Source organism: Camponotus floridanus, unplaced genomic scaffold (genome assembly GCF_003227725.1).
Source record: "Camponotus floridanus strain SB8 unplaced genomic scaffold, Cflo_v7.5 scaffold284, whole genome shotgun sequence".
Classification (NCBI taxonomy): domain Eukaryota; kingdom Metazoa; phylum Arthropoda; class Insecta; order Hymenoptera; family Formicidae; genus Camponotus; species Camponotus floridanus.
In genome coordinates, this window is record NW_020229419.1 from 57,268 (window position 1) to 77,823 (window position 20,556).

General features: G+C 28.2%; 2 protein-coding genes and 1 pseudogene across 16 annotated transcripts in view; all 3 read left to right on the top strand.

Annotated features, from left to right (window-relative positions):
- The first annotated feature begins 4,050 nt into the window (after positions 1-4,050).
- Positions 4,051-6,693, top strand: LOC109609982 (fatty acid synthase-like). 6 transcript variants are annotated; one of them, XR_003122944.1, is made up of 5 exons: positions 4,051-4,115; positions 4,362-4,551; positions 5,378-5,628; positions 5,794-6,022; positions 6,662-6,693. XR_003122944.1 is itself a non-coding variant. In XM_025409807.1 (5 exons), exons 3-5 carry the CDS (start codon positions 5,449-5,451, stop codon positions 6,404-6,406), a joined length of 468 nt encoding a protein of 155 aa, XP_025265592.1. In that variant the 5' UTR covers positions 4,051-4,115; positions 4,362-4,551; positions 5,378-5,448; the 3' UTR covers positions 6,407-6,522. The 6 variants fall into 6 exon arrangements, 2 of the variants coding, with proteins under 2 accessions (XP_025265592.1, XP_025265593.1); XM_025409807.1 differs by lacking the exon at positions 6,662-6,693 and adding an exon at positions 6,348-6,522; XM_025409808.1 differs by lacking the exon at positions 6,662-6,693 and adding an exon at positions 6,310-6,400.
- A 6,363-nt stretch (positions 6,694-13,056) lies between these two features.
- On the top strand, positions 13,057-17,063 carry LOC105256522 (annotated as a pseudogene).
- A 3,207-nt stretch (positions 17,064-20,270) lies between these two features.
- LOC105256520 (sodium/hydrogen exchanger 7) overlaps positions 20,271-20,556 on the top strand; it is a 29,320-nt gene continuing 29,034 nt past the window's right edge. For all 10 annotated transcript variants that reach the window (XM_025409798.1, XM_011266484.3, XM_011266487.3 and 7 more), the window contains exon 1: positions 20,271-20,547. In XM_025409798.1, the coding sequence (XP_025265583.1) occupies positions 20,304-20,547 (244 nt within the window). In that variant the 5' untranslated portion in view covers positions 20,271-20,303. The remainder of the gene's footprint in view (positions 20,548-20,556) is intronic.

Below are 20,556 nucleotides of genomic sequence, written 5' to 3' on the forward strand. Positions count from 1 at the left end.
ATTTTACTTTTTATATTTTACTTGATTGTTCATTGCCTGACTCATCTCTCTCTATTTTATTTGTATTTTTAAACTACTTATACTCATGTGCAATGGGGTATGAATTATAGAGTAAAAGCGAATTTCAATATATTATCAGTAATCTATTGATTACTATCAGAATTACCATCAGAAATCTTCCTACTAATATCAATATTAGCTATAATGTGAAAACAAAGATTAGATTCTACATCGCAGACACTAAAAAGAAAAAAGTAAATTTTACTATACATTTTTAATTCCTCCCATAACAGCACATGTAGATACTGAGAATGTTCGAAGAATATCGCAAAAAGTACAATGCACATATTCTCAGAACATTCGAGATACATACTATGATATACTAACAATAAGTATATACTAAGAATGCCTTAATGTCCACTTATTTTGGTTAATAACAAATACTGAAAATATCTTGTAGTATAATTCATATATGTATGTAATAGAAATACTTTTAATAAATGCAGTAAACGCACACACTATTTCTTATTTTAATTTCAAATATTTTTAATATTCTGAATCCCAACAAGAAATCCTGAACAACTAAACTACTAAACTACTAAACAAATGAAAAATTTTAAATTAAGTTTAAAACCTTTTGGATGTTAATCAGGGCAGTAACCTTGACAACATATGTCAAGGTCGAGGCAATCGAGACGGGCTCTCTTCATCGGTGTATTTATCTTTAATGTTAATTTAACAGAAGGCAAGTATGTAAATAAATAACACACGTAATATGTTTAAAAATTAATACAAAAATGTAACACTTAAACTTTATCTGGAAATAAAGTTTATGTTAAATTAACATATTTATAATGTTAAATTTAATTAAAAGAAAATGTTATTCTTACATTTTTATGATAAATAACAGAAAAGATATGTCGATTTAACATATTGAAACTGTTATAGAGAGAAAAATGACATAACTTATTTGTTCATTTTAACATATAACATATTTCATCAAAAATTCGTGCATTTAATATTAATTGTGTTGTTTTAACTCTTAGAAATGGTGAATATTAACTCAACGCAGAAATGTCAAAATAACGCAATCATAATATGTTACATTAACATAAGAGTATGTTAAAAATTTAACACAAAAATTTTTACACGAGAAAATTTTAACAAAAATACAAAATGTTTTTTACCGTGTATCCACAAGAATTCGTAATTATTTACTTTTACAATATGATGATGCTCTTAAAATTTTGTATTCTTCTTAATAATATAATTGTCTTATCGTTGGTGCATTTTTTCAAAATTACTTTTCAAAGCTTCTCGAATTCTGCCCTAAAATCATCATCTGTAACATTGTCCATAAATGTTACCCAATTGTCAGTCCAGGCAATATGACCTTATATATTCTTTCCTGTGATTGACGCGCATCTTAATCGACGAAATTCGCCGGTATATTGATAACCACGAAGTTTCAACTCTTTGTAAATATCTTTTATATTCATCTCCTCTTTATCATTATCGTTTCGTTATCAACAAATGTGCTACATATTTTCTCGTCTTTAATATTAACTAGAATGTGTACTGTTCCAGTAACCACAACACTGTCATTTTCGATTATTTCGAATTTACAATTATCTATAAGAACAATTATTAATTTTTTGTATGAATATTTAATTTACAAACGAAAATTTTATTCCATGTTTTATAACGAGATTCTATAAGCTATGTTTCATAACAAGAGTATGTTTTTAACGAAGAATAAATTCCAGTTGGCATTTAATTGTGGAAATGAAATAATGTGGAAAGGAAATACCAATCATTGTATACAATTTGCAAATTAAATGAATAAAAAAATGTTTAAATTTTAATTTTGATGAAAGTGTTCGCGTAAATATCTGAGTTTCTGATGCACGCAAATGCATATCAGATCTACCACGTATTTGATCATTAATAATAACATTATTAAATATTATTAAACATACATTATTAAAATATTAAATTTACAATACATTTTTTACTAAAATAACAGTAAATTGACAGTAGAAACTAAGATTTCTTGATTATATTATGTTTACCAACTGTCTTAGTAGAAAAATACAAGCTTAATGCAGTACTAATATACCGTAATTTTTGTTCAAATCTGATGCTTTTTTATAAGCTTTTTTATAAAACTGTTAATAATTTGTTTATTAAGTATAAATCTTTTCTTAATTTATTTTTCTCAACTGAATTTTTTCGCTTATTCATATTTTATATCTTAAAAAATTTTTATCCTTTTATATATCTAGATCACAAAATTATTTTAATTGTACAAGTTATCTTTTTGGATCATAAGAGTTAAGTCGATTGGACTTCTGCTTCGACAGAACTGTAGATCGTAGGAAATTGACATTTTCAAATACAATTGGTATATCGAGGTAATTTTGCTTTTTTAACCAACTGATCATTTGCCATATTAGGAAAAGATATCCTGTAGCAGGTAATAAATTTTCTCTATTAATAACATGCCCAATCATATATATATATATATATATATATATATATATATATATATAAATTCTTTGTCTAATAAATTAATGGTAACAATTACTTCCTCAATGTGAAGTTTCCTTTGTCCAAAATAATGATATACATACCAATCTTCGGAATAATCCCATCTGTAAAACGTGTTATTAATTTAAAAATATGTAAAATATTAGCCTTATTAGGGCCGTTTAATGTCGTTAAAAATAATGCAATTTAATTTTTCCGTTTTTTTTAATTCTGCTATTTTTATGTAATAAACATAACGTTGAAGAATCTTATATTACATTAAGCAAAATTTACCTTATAAGATAGGAAATTATTAGTGTATTACGACTCACAGGAAATTTAATTTCCGAATATAAATTTGCTATTTGCAGCTGTAATCCTGCATTATAAAGTTTTCCAATTCCATGCAAGAATATTTCAAGGTTTGATTTGTGAGACAATTTATATATAACTCGACATATTTTAACTCGATTTATACATATTAACTCGACATTTGTCACGGTTGCCTTCAACGAATCATTAAGAATATATCGTGCTATTTCAATTGTCATGGCATCGTTTGGTATAAAATGCACAGTTTTTGCACATACTCCCAGGGCTAATAGGTTATTTGTATAATATTTTGCTGGATACGAGATATTTAGAAATGTGCACCATTCATAGGATTCGTTCAACATGTTCAACCACTTTAAGCTCGGAGAGGTTTTCTGTGGCAATATCTGAATCAAGTATTCCGAAAGCTTATCTCTCGCAGGTTGGACGTAATGACTATGAAAAAATATATGTCCACAGGAAATTTCTTTTATAGAAATAACTGTTAAGGTTATTAAGGTCCCTTAAACATATTTAAAAATAAAGCAAATCGGCGAAGAAGCCCCTTTTATGCATAAATCCTTTATTAACTTTTAAATAAAGAACGATCGCCGGCTAAATCCTTTAGAATATTAATTAGAGAAATGATCTTGACAAAATATGTCAATGACACATTTGTGCGAGATTGAGCCCTTTTTATGCATAATTACCAAATTTTTATCAAAAATATTATTTAAATAATAATTCAATATTTAATATAGAAAATTAATTTTGACTGCTGCAAATCTCAAAAGGGTGTTTTACTTTTTAAAATCAGTTTTCAAAATTCCATTATTATTTATAAATACTTTTATATATTTTTTGATATTTTACATTTTACACATATCAATACACATATCAATACACATATCAATACAGTCACATATCAATTTGAATAAATTTTCTAAAAACCGAAAATTAGTACAATGTAATAATTGCACTATGCAATTGTATGTTTTTTAGATCGCATTTAAAACACTAACGTATTTGAAACCATATGCATAATTCTACTTAGTGCATCTGTTGAACTTTGTGACACGTAATGCATGTGTTCATTTTAATTGTAAAATTACACTGTTATAATTATACAAGTCATGCTTTCCGGTCAGACTATTAGGACTATGAAGCTTATATATTGAATGCTTATCACACATTTATCATAGTTCATATCTGATCACAGTTCTGATTTAATAATAACACGTTTTGCTCTATGATATGAGATAGCCATTGTAATAGTCAGTTTTATAAAGTTGTGTTTTTATTAGAATCATCGTGCGCTGCTAGTTTCATAAAAAAAAATTTTTTAGTTTTTAAATGTGGGGAGTACAAATTCTTCTTGCTCTTTACTGCATATATTTTTTTCCAATTTTTAAGTAAATTATTTCAAAGATTGTTTCTATATGCGAGTTATAAATTTCATTCTTTGTTTTCTTAATTACACATATATAAATCTGAAATAAAATTCTAATATCTTTTTTCAGAATTATTAGAATTTTTAGAAAATGAATAATGATAAACCGTTCAATCCATATATCACCGTTGATGAGGAAGAAATAGTTATCCCTGATATTGCTGGACGATTTCCTAATTCGGATAATATAAAAGAATTTCAGGATAATCTTTTCAATAAAATGGATCTCGTTTCAAAGGATCATCAACGCTAAACCAATTGTAAGTAATACATTTTCAAATTTTTTTCTATCTTTGGAAAAAAGTCTACATAATAGTATATAAATTAATATTTATAATAGTATATAATAAATAAATTAAAGTATATATGAAATATATCGATCTCTGTTTTTATTTTCTTGTAAATCTTTATTTCTATATACAAAAATGAAGAATAATTTAGGAAATAATTAAAATTTTTACATAAAAGATAAATAAAATTGAAAGAATTGAGGAAAAATAATCTATATATAATTATATAAAAAGAAAATGTTGACTATATGTTGGAACTTCTTTTTTATTTCTTTAAATCTCATTTTTCTAAAAGAAACATCAAAAAAATTATCCTTTTAATTATTCACCGATTATTCTTTTCATTATTTTTTCTGTATATGTACAGACAGAGATTATACAAGAGTAAGAAAACATATATATAAGTATATTTTATATCTTATTTTATATAATTATATGTATATTATTATGTAAATTTTTTTACTGGGTAAGAATATCATTGTTCGTTATATTAAAAAAAATAATACTTATATCTCATAAAATATATGAATTAATGATACTCACAAATTTACAATATATATGCGGTTTAATTATAAATATAACATTAAAATTGACAATTAATATTCTATGTGCAATTTGTACTTGCATAAATCATTTTTATTATAACATATTCGCAAGTTTTTTGCGTTTGATGTGAAAATGAAAAATAATCGAAGTGTCGTCTACTCAAAATATCTTGCCCATCTTTAAGAATGTAGTTCTTATTTATGATTTCAATATATGTTATTTTTCTATAAATCATTTTAAATTTTGTCAGATATTTTTGAAATGCCTCCTTGAATAGGAAAAATAAACAATTTAGAAAAATTTGATGCAGAATTTTTTAATATGTCGATCGAAGAAGCTCATACGCTTGATCCTGGAATTAGAATATTGTTCGAAAGCACCTATGCAGCAATTATTGACGCAGGTATCAATCCCGCAGAACTGCAGGGAACAAGGACGACAGTTATCACAGCAATGTCAGTTTGTAATACATATCTCGATGTATTATACGAAAAGCTTCATGTATGTTAATAATTTTACTATTCCAGACTCATGTATGTCAATAATTTAACTATTAAAAATCGATAAGAAAAACATGCACTCTTAAAACTGTATGAACGTATTAATATGTACGTACAAGGGTATTGTAATAAAATATTTTTAATATAAAAACTGTATCATAATTAGGTTGCTGGATTGCCATTCTTGGTTGTAGTAAAAATATGTTGGCAAATAGAATTTCTAACTGACTCAACGACTGGACCATCATATAACATCGATACTGCATGTAGCTCGACCTATTTCGCTATGGTGGAAGCTTACAATTTGATTCGATCTGGAATTTGCGACGCGGCTATTGTCGCTAGTATCAATTTGTGTATTCATTCTTTTGTAACTTATCAGTTTTATCGTCTGGGTATGTGACAGATAATATTATGTTCAAAAACGTATTTGAGATTGTTAAATGGTATAACTTATTTATTGATGCATTAATTAACACCATATTTGATCTAATAGTTTCTCCTTTCAAAATAACTTGTTTGCTTATTTTACATTACAAAGAATTTTAAAAAATCATTGTTATAATTTAAATTATATTTAATTAAAGAATATAAATAATCATATTAAATATTATTAAAATTAATAATTATTAATAAAGTTACATAATCTAAATAAGTTAAATAATTAACTTTAATAAATTAGGTCTAGATGTAAAAGTTATAAGGATAAATTCAAATTAGTTTTAGTCAATGAAAACGGAAGAAAGGGTAGAATATTATATGAACAGGTCTTCTCTTAGGACATATTAAAATCAATTGTTCTCGAAACGTATCTTTTAACATGTATACCTACTTGGATAAAGTGACTAAATAATATTTAACATGGCAATGAAATAAATTATAAAATATTTTAAAGGCAAGATTTTTCAAAGTCAAATATATGAAACATTTGCTTAACTAAGTTTCTAATTATAATTAATTTAAAAAAGATAATCTTTAAAATGTTATAAAATAATTATATTTTTATAATTATAATAACTAATATATCTTTATAGATACAGAGTCGATCTCAGTGTTTTAACATGGGCAAGTAAATCATTATATATAATACAATGTAATAATAATTATTAAGATGTTTATTTGTAATTAACGTTTAACAATTTTTAAATTATACATATATACAGGGTGCTTCCGCAACATACAGATCGGTAACTCGGATTGCCTATCTGACGATCGGTCTTCTTTTACCGACCTCGCATAATTGAAAAATAAAATCAGAGGATCGATCATGTAATTTTTTTTCGTAAAAAGTGAAAAAATTCCTTGATTGATACCTTGAATGCAAATCCGTAGGGAATGAGGAAAGTGAAATCAGCTTTTAACATTGATATAGTGTAATTGTAATATTTAATAACATAAATAACATTATATACCCTAACAGCACATGATATCATTCGAATATTCTATACTTATACTGTAAATATACATTACAGATATAATATATTGAGAATAATCCCATAACATCTCTTGTTGTATATTATTTTTCATATATTCTCAGAATATATTTTGAATATCTCGCGTATTAGTATATTCTTTCTCATATATTTTCCGGATATTCTATAATATTGCATGTGTTTCCTCATTTTGCCGCTACGCGCGCTACCAAACTCGTAGTTTAATTTTGGTGAAATAGACATAAAGGACTGGTACTTAACATGAGTTCTAAAGTTTCTTCTTTTTTCTTTTTAGTCAGTTTAATTTATAATAAGCTGACTTAATTTAAAATTTGTTTAGTAATTTAGTTGTTCTGGATTCTTGATTGGGATTCAGAATATTAAAAAGATTATTTGAAATTAAAATGAGAAATAGTGTGTGCGTTTACGGCATTTATCAAAAGTATTTATATTACATATATGAATTATACTGCAAGATATTCTCAGTATTTACTATTAACCAAAATAGGCGGACATTAGAGCATTCTTAGTATATACTTAATATATCATAGTATGTATCTCGAATGTTCTGAGAATATATGCATTGTACTTTTGCGATATTCTTCGAACATTCTCAGTATCTACATGTGCTGTTAGGGTAAAGAAGATCTTAAAAATAAAATTCGAAACGCGTGTGCGGAATGACAGAAGAAACCATCATGTTGGCTTATTATGTCGGTTTAGCATTTCTTAAGTCAAAAATAATAGGTGGCTTGTTGGCTGAAATTAATTTAGATTTTAAAACTATAAAGAATATAAAGAATATATGTCTATTGGATATCGATATAGCTCCCTTACGAAAAAGAACTATTGCCAGCCGTGTAATTATTACACGCGATTGTGTGATTATTACTGGTGGCTCTGTAATTATCAAGGCGAATATTAATAATATTATTGCCTCTATAATAATTACTAGCAACGGAATACAGACAGATATTACTCGCCTGTTGGATATCACTGGAAAGATCACTGCATATGTAACTACTGAGGGTACGAATTACACGCAGATATTACAGGATGTTGCTCATGATTAATTCTATTATATAATATGAGCAGGGATATATTGAAAATATTATTGCAAATATAAAAACTTAAAAATTTTTTCTATATTAAAAGTTTTAAATATTTTCTTCAAATAAGACAGCAAAATATGTTTGCAAAGATACAAATAATATAGGTTTTTTATATTAAATAATATATATTTGATTAAATAAATGTTTTGTAAATATGTAGTATAAGTTATTTATATATTTAATATAAGTTATTGCTTTTAGTATTAAAAAAAAATTTTATTGAACGTTTTTTAATGTTTAAAAATTAATGTTCCATACTTTCTGCAATAAATATTTTTCTACAATGTTAAAAAAACAAAGTGACATCCTATGGAAGAGAAGCTTTTTGGGATAATTTCAGTAGTTACTAATAAGGCACAATGTTTTTAGTAATATAATCTTCAATTAATTTTAAAACGAAAATTATTGGACACAATCACCATTATATTTACTGCTATTTCAGTGGTGAAAAAATAGCAATAATATATTTTGGTCATTGTGTTTACTAATTTTCTTTTAAAATTAACTGGAAATCATTATTAAAATATTGTTGTCTTATCAGTAACTACTGAAATTATTCCAAAAAGCCTCTTTTATTCAGGCAGTAATATTTTGGCAATAATATATTTTGGCAGTAATATATTTCGGCAGTGGTACGAAATAATTATTGACATTCTATGTAATTGCCAATAATATTTTCTATGATATCCTGTAATATTTCCTGTAATATCCAGTAATATTTTCTGTAGTATCCAATAATATTTCCTGTGATATCCAGTAATATTCCTATGTAATTATTAGTAATATTTATGTGTAATCAGCAATAGTTCTTTTTCGTAAGGGCTTGTTATAATAGTTCGCATAATTATATTGTGAGTGGACCAACAAGCTCTGTGAGAGGATTTCTCGCTAAGCTACAGGTTTGGAAACACTTAAAAAATACATATATTATAATATATTTTCAAAACATATTTATACTTATAATTACGTTGAATTAAATAAATAAGTTTATTAAAAAAAATTTATTTCTGTATAGAACGACAACATTTCTGTAAAAGAAATTTCCTGTGGACATATACCTTTTCATAGTCGTTACGTCGAGCCTGCGAGAGTTAAACTTTTGGAATATTTGAATCAGATATTGCCACAGAAAACCTCTCCGAGTTCAAAATGGTTAAACATGTTGAATGAATCCTATGAATGTTTCAGCACATCTTCAAATATCTCGTATCTAGCAAAATATTTTACAAATAATCTGTTAACTCCGGTAGTATTTTCAAAAGCTGTGCGTTTTGTATTCCAAACGACGCAGTAACAATTGAGATAGCGCCACACAACATTCTACAATACATTCTTAACGATTCGTTAAAGACAATTGTGACAAATGTCGCGTTATACAAATCCTTTCACATATCAAACGTTGAAATATTCTTACATGGAATTGGACAACTTTATAATGCAGGATTACAGCTACAAATAACAAATTCATATCCGAAAGTTAAGTTTCCTGTGAGTCGTAATACACCGATGATTTCTCATCTTATAAAGTAAATTTTGCTTAATATAACATAAGATTCTTCAACGTTATGTTTATTACAAAAAAATAGCAGAATTTAAAAACACGGAAAATTAATTTGCATTACTTTTAACGACGTTAAACGCTAATAAGATTAATGTTTTATATATTGTTAAATTAATAACACGTTTTATAGATGGGATCATTCCGAAGATTGGTATGCATATCATTATTACTCACAAAGAAAAGTTGAAACTGGGGAAACAATTGTTACCATTAATTTATCAGAGGAAGAATTTATATATATGACCGAGCATATCATTAATCAAAAAATTGTATTACCAGCTACAGGATATCTTTTGCTAATATGATAAATAATCGGCTCGTTTGAAAAACAAAATCATCTTGACTATACTAATTGTATTTGAAGATGTCAATTTCCTACGTTCTACAATTCTGTCAAAGCAAAATTCAATCGATTTAACTCTTATGATCCAAAAAGGTAATTTGTATAATTAAAATAATTTTGTGATCTAGATACTCTATACAAAAAGATAAAAATTTTTAAGGCATAACATATGAATAAGAGAAAAAATTCTGTTGAAAAAAATAAATTAAGAAAAGGTTTATATCTACTAAACAAATTATTAACAGTTTGCCAAAGTAGCAACAAATTGAACAAAAATTGCAATATATTACTACTGCATTAAACTTGTGTTCTGCTGAGAAAGTAAACATAATCAAGAAATTTTAATTTTTACTGTCAATTTACAGTAACAAATGTATTGTTAATTTTGATTTGCTTGATTTTTATACATCTTATTTTTATTTATATTTTTGCTATTTTAATTAACGTATTGCTAAAATTTATGGTCGAAAGATCGCAATTTAAAGAGGGTAAATATTTACCTTTACACAACCAGCTCTAAATGACTTGACTTTGACATATATTGTCAAGATCACTGTCCTGAGTAACATCCAAAAGGTTTTGGACGTCGCTCGTTGTTTATTAAAAAGTTATAAATAAAAGAAGTTTTATAAATTTTATAGAATTTTTGGACACTATGTACAATAATAGATCTTTCTGTTAAAAACATCCCCTCGTTATGAAACATAGTACAGAATCTTGTTATAAAACATGAAATAGAATTTCCGTTTGTAAATTAAACATTCATACAAGATTGATAATTGTATTCTTATAGATAGTTGCAAATTCGAAATAATCGAAGGGGTCAGTGCTGTTGTCACTGGAACAGTACGAATTCCAGTTAATATTGAAGACGAGAAAATATGTAGTACATTTATTGATCGAAATGGCAATGACAAAGAGGAGATGAATATGAAAGATATTTACAAAGAATTGAAACTTCGTGGTTATCAATATACAGACAAATTTCATGGATTAAGAAGCGCGTCAATTACAGGAAAAAATGGTCATATTGCCTGGACTGACAACTGGGTAACATTTATGGACAATATGTTACAGATAATGATTTTAGGGCAGGATTCGAGAAGCTTTTTTGTACCAACAGGAATTCGTAAAGAGGTAATCGATCCAAAATCTCATATAAAATATATTGAAAATCTTTCAAATGAAAAAAAACGTAAGTTTACAGTATTATAAATGTAATTATATGTATACTTATTTAATCGAATATTATTTTTCGAAAAATATAATACAAGTTTGATACGTTATACGTTATTGTCTTTATATCCGCAGATGTCCTTGTACAAAATTATAAGCACTTAGATGTTTTGATATCTGGAGGAATAGAAATACACGGCCTCATAGCTGTAGCTATATCTCGTCGACAAGATGTAGTCACCTCCGTTTTTGAAGAGTACAAGTTTGTCGCTCATCGAGATCTAAATGTTATATCTTTGCAAGATGCAATAAAAATGTCACTGCATGTTGCACTTGAGTGTCACAACATGATAAACGTAAAAATCATCGAATTTATCGAAAATAGCGATCAAGTGATGCCAGAGAATTTAAGTTCTTTACATGTTTATAAAATATTAGACGACTTATCGCAAATTTACAATATCAAAATAGCGATCAACGAAAGAAAAAATATCTCCTTGCTTCAAAAATATCTCCTTGCCCAAATATTTCTACGATGGAATTTAATAAACTGACAAAAAATGAAAATTGTTTGATGATTATAGGTTTCAGAATTTTAACAAAAAATAGAAATGATTTATACGAACAATTGTTGTCTACCGTAATGCCAAAGGGATTTCTCCTGACATTGGAAGAATGAGATGCTATTTACGATTACTCATGTTTAAATAAATATGGATTAAAAGTAATCTTGGAAAAACGCACCAATGATAAGACAATTGTATTACTAAGAAAAATACAAAATTTTAAGACGAATCAGCAGATTGTGCATGTAAACAATTACGAATTCTCGTGAGTAAATAAAATTAAATCATTCATGAACGTGGAAAATGACAAAATAAACACGAGGATTATAATCGTCGCAGAAGGAGACTTCGAGTGCGGTCTACTCGGCCTTGTCAATTGTTTGCAAAAAGAACCGGGTGGGGAAATGATTAGAAGTATATTTATTCAAGATGAAAATGCGCCTGCTTTTTCATTGCAAGAATCGTTATACTTGAGGCAGCTACAGCTGGATTTACCAATCAATGTTATACGTTCCGGCATTTGAGGATCCTACAGACATTTTCCATTACCAATATTAGAGCCAAAATTCGTAGAGAGTGCTTATATTTCTCGAATGGTACGATTTCAAGAAGATGGGATATTAAGAAAATTGAAACAGTGATAATTTGTGATACTTTCCTTTAAAAATTAAATAATAGTTTTTCTTACTTTAAGAAGCTTAAAGTAACTTGTTATATTTATTTATTTTAGGTGCGAGGTGATCTGAGTACTCTTTGTTGGATGCAAAGTAGGATATCTTTCGTCAATAATGATGACGAAAATCTAGTAAGAATAGTCTATGCACCTATCAATTTTAGAGATGTCATGACAGCTAGCGGTAGACTCATCATCGAATCTATTACATCTGATCGAAATAATAATTCTTTAATTGGAATTGAATTTGCTGGTTTTAATAAAACTGGGCAAAGAGTAATGGGATTATGTTCAGCAGGATAAGTGCATATTGGATAGAAACTTGATAGAAGCTTAATATGTATATGAATAGAATCTATTCTTAGCAAACATTGATATAAATTTTTTATATTTAAATTAGAAACGATTTTGATAAAGTAAGAAATGAAAAAGTTGCTATATTTAACATGCTTTTTTTCATACTTTATATATTATTCAGAAAAAATATTTCTTCAACTTAATTTTAACGTAATAAATTTTTATATAATTTGTTTGTAAATTATATTATTTTCAGAGGAATAACAAATATTCATAACTGATTATTTTCATTGGATCATACCCGACAAATGGACGATGGAAGACGCTGCGACGGGGTTCCTTGTGTATATAGCACGTGTTATTACGCTTTGTATATGAGCGGTAAAATGAAAAAAGATAATAAAGTGTTGATTCACTCTGGTACGGGAGGTGTTGGTCAAGCTGCCATTTATCTTGCCCTTTACAAAGGTTGCGAAGTATTTACGACGGTTAGCAGTATCGAGAAACGACACTTTATAAGAAAAACGTTTCCCTCTATTCCCGAGGATCATATCGGAAATTCTCGTGATACGAGCTTCGAAGAAATGATAATTCAGGGAACGAGAGATCGCGGAGTGGATATCGTATTGAATTCTTTAGCTGAAGAAAAACTGCAAGCGTCCGTCCGTTGCTTAGCAAAGGGTGGTCGTTTTCTCGAGATTGGAAAGTTTGATATGGTCTCCAATAATCCTTTAGAAATATTTACATTTTCAAAAGGCATCAGTTTTTATGGTATTTTATTGGATAATGTATTTTCTGCAGAACCAGAGAATAAGGCAATAATATGGAACAAAATAGCAGAAGGCTTAAAAAATAATGCCATCAAATGTAGAAAAGTCTTTGAAAAGGATGAAATAGAAACTGCTTTTAGATATATGCTGGAAAGCATATTGGGAAGATATGATCGTTTTTTCAGTGTACGTATAATGAAGGAAGTATAATTAGAATTAAAATATTAAATTCTCAAAAAAATGCATACAGTTTTTGTTTTCTTTGTATTATATTTAATATATTAGAATTGTTATTTAATATAAATTAAAATCACTCTTGTTTCTTATTTATATTTTGAAACGTAAACATTTCTGTGCTAAGAATATTTCTGTCTATTTTCCTTAATTAAAACTTAATAAACGTAAGTTGTGACGCAAACTTGTCCGCTTTAAATATTTTTATCAAAGGGTTTTAAAATAAAAAAATAAAACAGATTTTTTTAAAAATGTATCTTCTTAGCTATGTTGTAATATGTAAAAGTTATCCATTGTGTTCCTTTCTTCTTTACGTTTCCCCTTGATTATTTAAAAACCTCTCCTCTTTTCAAAGGTTTTTTTATCGATTCTTTTAAATTTTTTTCTATTTTTTTATTATACAATTACATTTTATTTCACAATTTATTTATTCTTACAAGTTTTTATCTGTAATCTTCATTTTTTCTAATAACTTCTTGTCTTTTATGTTCTTCTTATTTCTTTCTCTTCTGACACTTCACAATATAATATAATATTATTTGCAGATAATAATAAAAGTTCAAGAAGAAGATGAATTGGATGCGCCTATACTTGCACATCCGATATTATTGGAACACAAATGCTGTATCGTTATAGGTGGTCTGGGTGGTTTCGGTCTAGAATTAATTGATTGGTTAGTCTTACGTGGCGCACGGCACCTAGTATTGACTTCGCGAACTGGAATATAAAACGGTTATCAGCGATCAAGAATAACGTTATAGCAATCTTATGGTGTAAATGTTCAAATCGTTACAGCTGCTGATATTTCGAAATACGAAGACTGTAAATCTATATTACAATTTGCCGAAGAATATGGTCCCGCGGATGCTATATTCAATCTCGCAGTTATATTAAAAGATGACATTCAAGAATCAGTCCCCACAAACATTCGAAGAAATTCCTTTATATCAAAGGCATGGACGACAAAAAGGATGGATGAATTATCGAGAACAATTTGTCCCCAATTCCGATATTTTGTCGTTTTTTCTTCCGTTTCATGCGGAAGAGGAATGGGAGAGTAATGCATCCCAAACAAATTACGGAATGGCAAATTCCGTAATGGAAAGAATTTGTGAAAGGAGAATGAAAGAAGGTTTACATGGTTTGGCTATACAGTGGGGCGCGATTGGTGACGTTGGACTTGTCGCAGATATGCAAAAAGACGACAAAGAACTTGTTATTGGTGGTACATTGCAACAAGGAATATCCTCCTGCTTGGACACATTAGAAGTGTTCTTACTACAAGAGCGGCCAATCGTAAGCAGCATGGTTGTTGCTGAGAAAAAAAACGTTCTGGCGAAGCAACGAATCCATTTGAAGCTGTTGCAAATATTATGGGTGAGTTTATTAAGTATTAAAAAGTAAAAGATTCGCTTATATAAAATTAATTTTTATTGCAAAAAAATGTAAATTTTAATAATTATTATATTGCAGTTTTAAGATTAAATAAGATCCGATTAAAATTATGTGTAAATATTTAATTTTTAAAATAGGATTGAAAAATCCAAACATGGCAGCGCCAAACGTGTCACTGGCTGAACTAGGCATGGATTCAATGATGGCAGTGGAGATTAAACAGACATTAGAGAGAGAATTCGATATTTTATTGATGGCACAAGATATTCGAAATCTCACTTTTGCAAAACTTAGAAAATTGACAAATACATCTGAACAAGAAAAGATGTACCGAGAAGATGACACGGAAGCTAATGTAAATGATTTGAATGGTTTAAAAATATTGACTCGAAAACTTAACGATTCAGACTTGAGTTCAGACATTTATATAAAACTCGATACAGAGAGAAAAGTTGCTGGGAGTGAAATATTCCTTATACCAGGAATCGACGGCTCTGCAAGTGTATATAAACTAATAGGATCGAAAATTAAATCTTCGGCGATATGTTTGCAACACGGTGTACTTAATATGCCAGGTGTTACTTCGTCAGTAATGAAATCAGCAGTATATCTTCTGCCTGTACAAAATTATAATATAATCTATTTGAAATCTTTATTTTAATTGCTCTATTTAAACTTTAAACAATGATATATTTTTAATTATGCATACGCATATGCGCATGCATGCATGCGCGCCATTTTTACATAATTTCATGTTTGCTTATTTTTTTAGCATGTATTGGAGAAAATACAAAGTCAAAAAGAATTTCTAATTGTCGGTTATTCATTTGGATCTTTAATTGCCATCGAATTAGCGAGATTATTAGAACTTAAGAATTTCTTCGGACGTTTAATACTTATAGATGGAGTTCCTGATCAAATGAAGTTCTTGTTTGAGAAACATTTTATACACATTTTTTATTATACTACCGAACAAGAGTTACAAAATATCATTTTACTTCATTTAATAATTAAGCTTGTATTTTGACTCAAACAACGAAATAGTTAGCTAATTATTAAAAATATATTATGACTTAATTAAATAAATATATTTTTTTAATTGGAAAAGTTACTTATTTAATTGCGTTTATATATGTACAGTTAATAAAATAGTATATAGTTAATAGAATGAGAATAAAAATTATAAAATAATTTGTTAGAATATGCTTTAAAATTATAAAATAAACTAAACTTTTTTATTATATTATTTTATTATATTATTTTATATAATCTAAATTAAAGTTTCCAAAAAGTTTTGTAAAATTTCTTTAACGTAATTTAGATTAGATGAAATAACATAATATAAGCATATTATTTTATCTCAGTTTAAAATACAGATTGTCATTTTGTTATTATCATCTTGTTGTACTAATACAATATTATTATTTCCAGCTTACATTACAACTAAATAAGTGGAGTACATGGGAAGAGAAATTTGAATTTCTTTCTGCTCGCTTTTCAAAGGATATCAATGAATTAACTGTTGAAAATCAGAAATTGTTATGTTCGACGTTTTACGATCATATAATCGCTATACAAGATTATGATATAACATCATTATCACGTATTAAATCATCTATAATCTTATTAAAACCCACACTTACGCCTATCGCTTTTATTGAAGAGGATTATACATAAGGTCTACATAAGGTAAATTTATTTAGAATGTAATATTTTGTCATTTTTAAAATCATTTTTATAAATAAAAAATATTTTTAGATTATCGAAAGTGCAATACAAATATATTACGAAAGGAAGGTACTCATGTCACAATGATGGACAACGATGAAGTAGTATCACTTATTAACGAATCATTGTAAATTATAAAAATATGAATAAGAAGAGAGAATACTATGTATGTTTTCTTTAATAATTCTATTCTAATAATTAAAAGATAAAAGGATAAACCTGAACCAACAAAACAATAATATTGCTATTTGAATGTCTCAATTCCATATGATAAGATTCAGCTAATTTTATCAACTTGCACTTTATTATTTAACCTGTCACTATTTAAAATACGGTTAAATTTAAAATACGGTTAAATTATACATATCACTACTCATATAGCACAGAAGCTTGCTGCAACGTTGCTGCAATGTTACAACATTGCTCACTGCAGTGCAATGTTGCAGCAATAATGCAGAGACATTATTTTGTAATATTACTTTGGCAATGTTGCAGCAACGTTTTAACATGGCGAAAATGTATAACATGTGTTTCTTTACTTGCCGCTACGCGGCGACACCCAATTTAACTAACTCGTATTCGAATTCTTTCTAAGATGGATATAAGATCTACAAAGGATTAATGTAGTAATTATATTTCTTGTCTTGTGTCAGTTTAATTTCTAGCGATAAACTGACTTGATTTACTTAATATTCTGAATCCTAATGAGGAATCTAGATTATTAAACAAATAATTTGTTTAATTATCTGGATCCTTCATTGGGTTTCAGAATATTAAACAGATTTTTCTTAATTGAATGGGTAAATAGGACATAATTTATTTATTGCACGTATTAAAATATTCTGGTGTCGAATTTATGTAAAATAATTGTATGTAATATTGTTAAGATAAATATTTAAGAAACATCTAATAAAAACATTAATAGATGTTTTTTTAAAGGCATTTTTTCCTATCTTTCTTAAACATGTTTTTATATTTTCAAAGTTTATTTATTAAATTTAAAACGATGTCTGCATTTGTAGCAAAACGCATTTTAATATTACAAATACGTTGCACCGTACCATTGCTGCAATATTGCATTGCAATATTTCTACAATCGGACATTTTACCGTTGCTGCAATATTGCAGCAACGTTGCGGCAACATTTTGCAACCTTTCTGCAATGTTCCAATTTTGCAAAGAAATATTTCTGCAATGTTGCTGCAATATTTCTGTGCCGTATGGGTAATGTTATAGATCATTAATATCGCAGAGCGTCGCTAATATAATTTCTTCTATCGAGAGAAAAACTCTACGTTTTTTCTTTTTGTATTGTGAGGATGTGTGTGTTGATGATGGTGATGTTGAAGATGCTTCTTAAATAAAAATTTCCATATTTGAACTTTGCATCATGATATCTTCATTTGTAGATCAATCAGAATATAAATGAAGATACTTTTTTCATACAACTCAAACTCGCTCTATCGATTAAGCTTAATAAGAATTCGAGCCATTCAGCCATTGTTAAAATTTGATAATCTGATGACTCTCAATCCGATTCGCGTACAGATATACGGAGTGCCTCGCTAATCCTTCGCATGGCGCGAGATATATAAAATTACGATGACATAAATCGTTAAAATAAGATAAATAATTAATAATATAAATAAATATAATATAAATAAAACTTATTAAAAAGTTATAAATTTTAATTTTATAATTTATATTATAAAATATTAATTATCAAATTAAAATATAAAACTTTTTAAGTTTTTTTTATATTATATTTATTTATGTTATTAATTATATATTAGTGAAAATGAAGCGAGCATGCGTATAGGAGATGAGGGGAAAGCAATGTGCATGCTCGCTTCGTTTTCACTCATCCCATCAGTGTCTCCACCACGATACAAAAGAGAAGGATAGAGATACTGAATTATCTCTCTGTCCTTTAGATTTTTCAACGCTGGCTCTTACGGTAGGGGCCAGTCTATTTTATAAATCTATGAGAAAAATTTGGACATAATAGCATTCTTAGGCCGGTATTCATAGTTCGATCTTATATTTGAGATCGTCTTAAGTTCGAGTTGAAATGCTACGCAGCTGTTTGATTGGTTGATTGAGGTAGGGATGGGCGATGTTTTTCGATTAATCGGTGATGTCGATTCTTTAATTTAAATAATCGATTATATTTCATCGATTTTTTTGTCGGTCGATTAATCAATTTTCGATTTTTATGAGGCAAAATCGAAATAATTATACCTATCTTTTCTACACCACGAGGTGGCTTTCGGCGCAGCCTACAATAGCCAATCAGAGATTATTTTTTTGCGTCACTGAACGCGTTCAGAACATACAACAGTCGATTTACTAGATTATATTACTAGATTTTATATATTATATGGCGATATAATATAGATTAATCATCTAGTAACGTTTCTTAACTGTTGTGTGTTCTGAACGCATCCAGTGACCAGTGATCCAAAAAAGATAATTTCTGAGGTCAATATTACATTTGTCGTGCGACAATCTTTTTAGCGCATGATTGGCTACAAAAAGATTTCAGAAATTTTCTATACTGCAGCCAATCAATCCACTTAAAAAGTTTGTTGTACGACAAATGTAATATCGGCCTGATTGGCAGTTGTAAGCCGCGCCAGATGCCGCATCGTTATGAAAGGATATATTTCGATTTTGTTACATAAAAATTTAGGACGCACGCAATATTTTAGAACAAACAAACAAAATTTATTTCTTGTATGAGGAAAAGTACATTTCTTTAATTGTATACATATATACATATTTCGTATTTATTTAAGCAAACATATCTCCGGGTTTTATGTTTATACATAGGGGAATATGAAAAAATTCAATAATAATATAATAACCCTACTTATAATAAAATAACCCTACTTATCAATAATTTTTTTATTCGCTTAATCGATTCGTCGATTTTTTTATGTCTTATGATTTTATTATGTTTAGAAAATCGATTTTCAAAATCAATTCTTTTTTTAAAAATCGATGTTATTAAAATCGATTTTATTTTGAACATCGCCCATTCCTAGATTGAGGTCTTAAGTCAACCTCCAAGCAGACTTAAGACGATCTTAAATATAAGATCGGACTATGAATACCGGCCTGTATATTGGTGTCCCCCTTTCGCATGTGCAAGAATTTTGTACATACATTTCAGAACCACATATTTCGGTGGAGTTAGCAGTCTAGTGTCTATATAGATGTCTATGGACTAAGTTCATGGAGCCCTCCAGGAATATCAACTGATCTCCCTATAAGTTTATTTTTCCCTAGATAATGGTTGTTTTATTTTCGCCGGGTTGGTTAGTCCGGTTTTATGTAAAAAGAGTACAATCAGCATTAGCTCGTTAGCTAAACGTCAAAGGCGAAGATGGCGGCGAATGGCGCCGTACGATTGCTGTTCCTCGTAGCTCTTTGTATTTTTCTCACGGAATTATGCAACGGGGCGGCGACAGACATCGAGTTGGATGCCAAAGCGCAGCTGTTGCATCGACTCGACAGCCTCAATCTCCTCCTCTACACTTTCTTATTGATTCTAACCGTTCTGACGATATGGATGTTCAAGCATCGCCGTCTGAGGTTTCTCCATGAAACTGGTTTAGCTGTCATCTATGGTGAGTCGT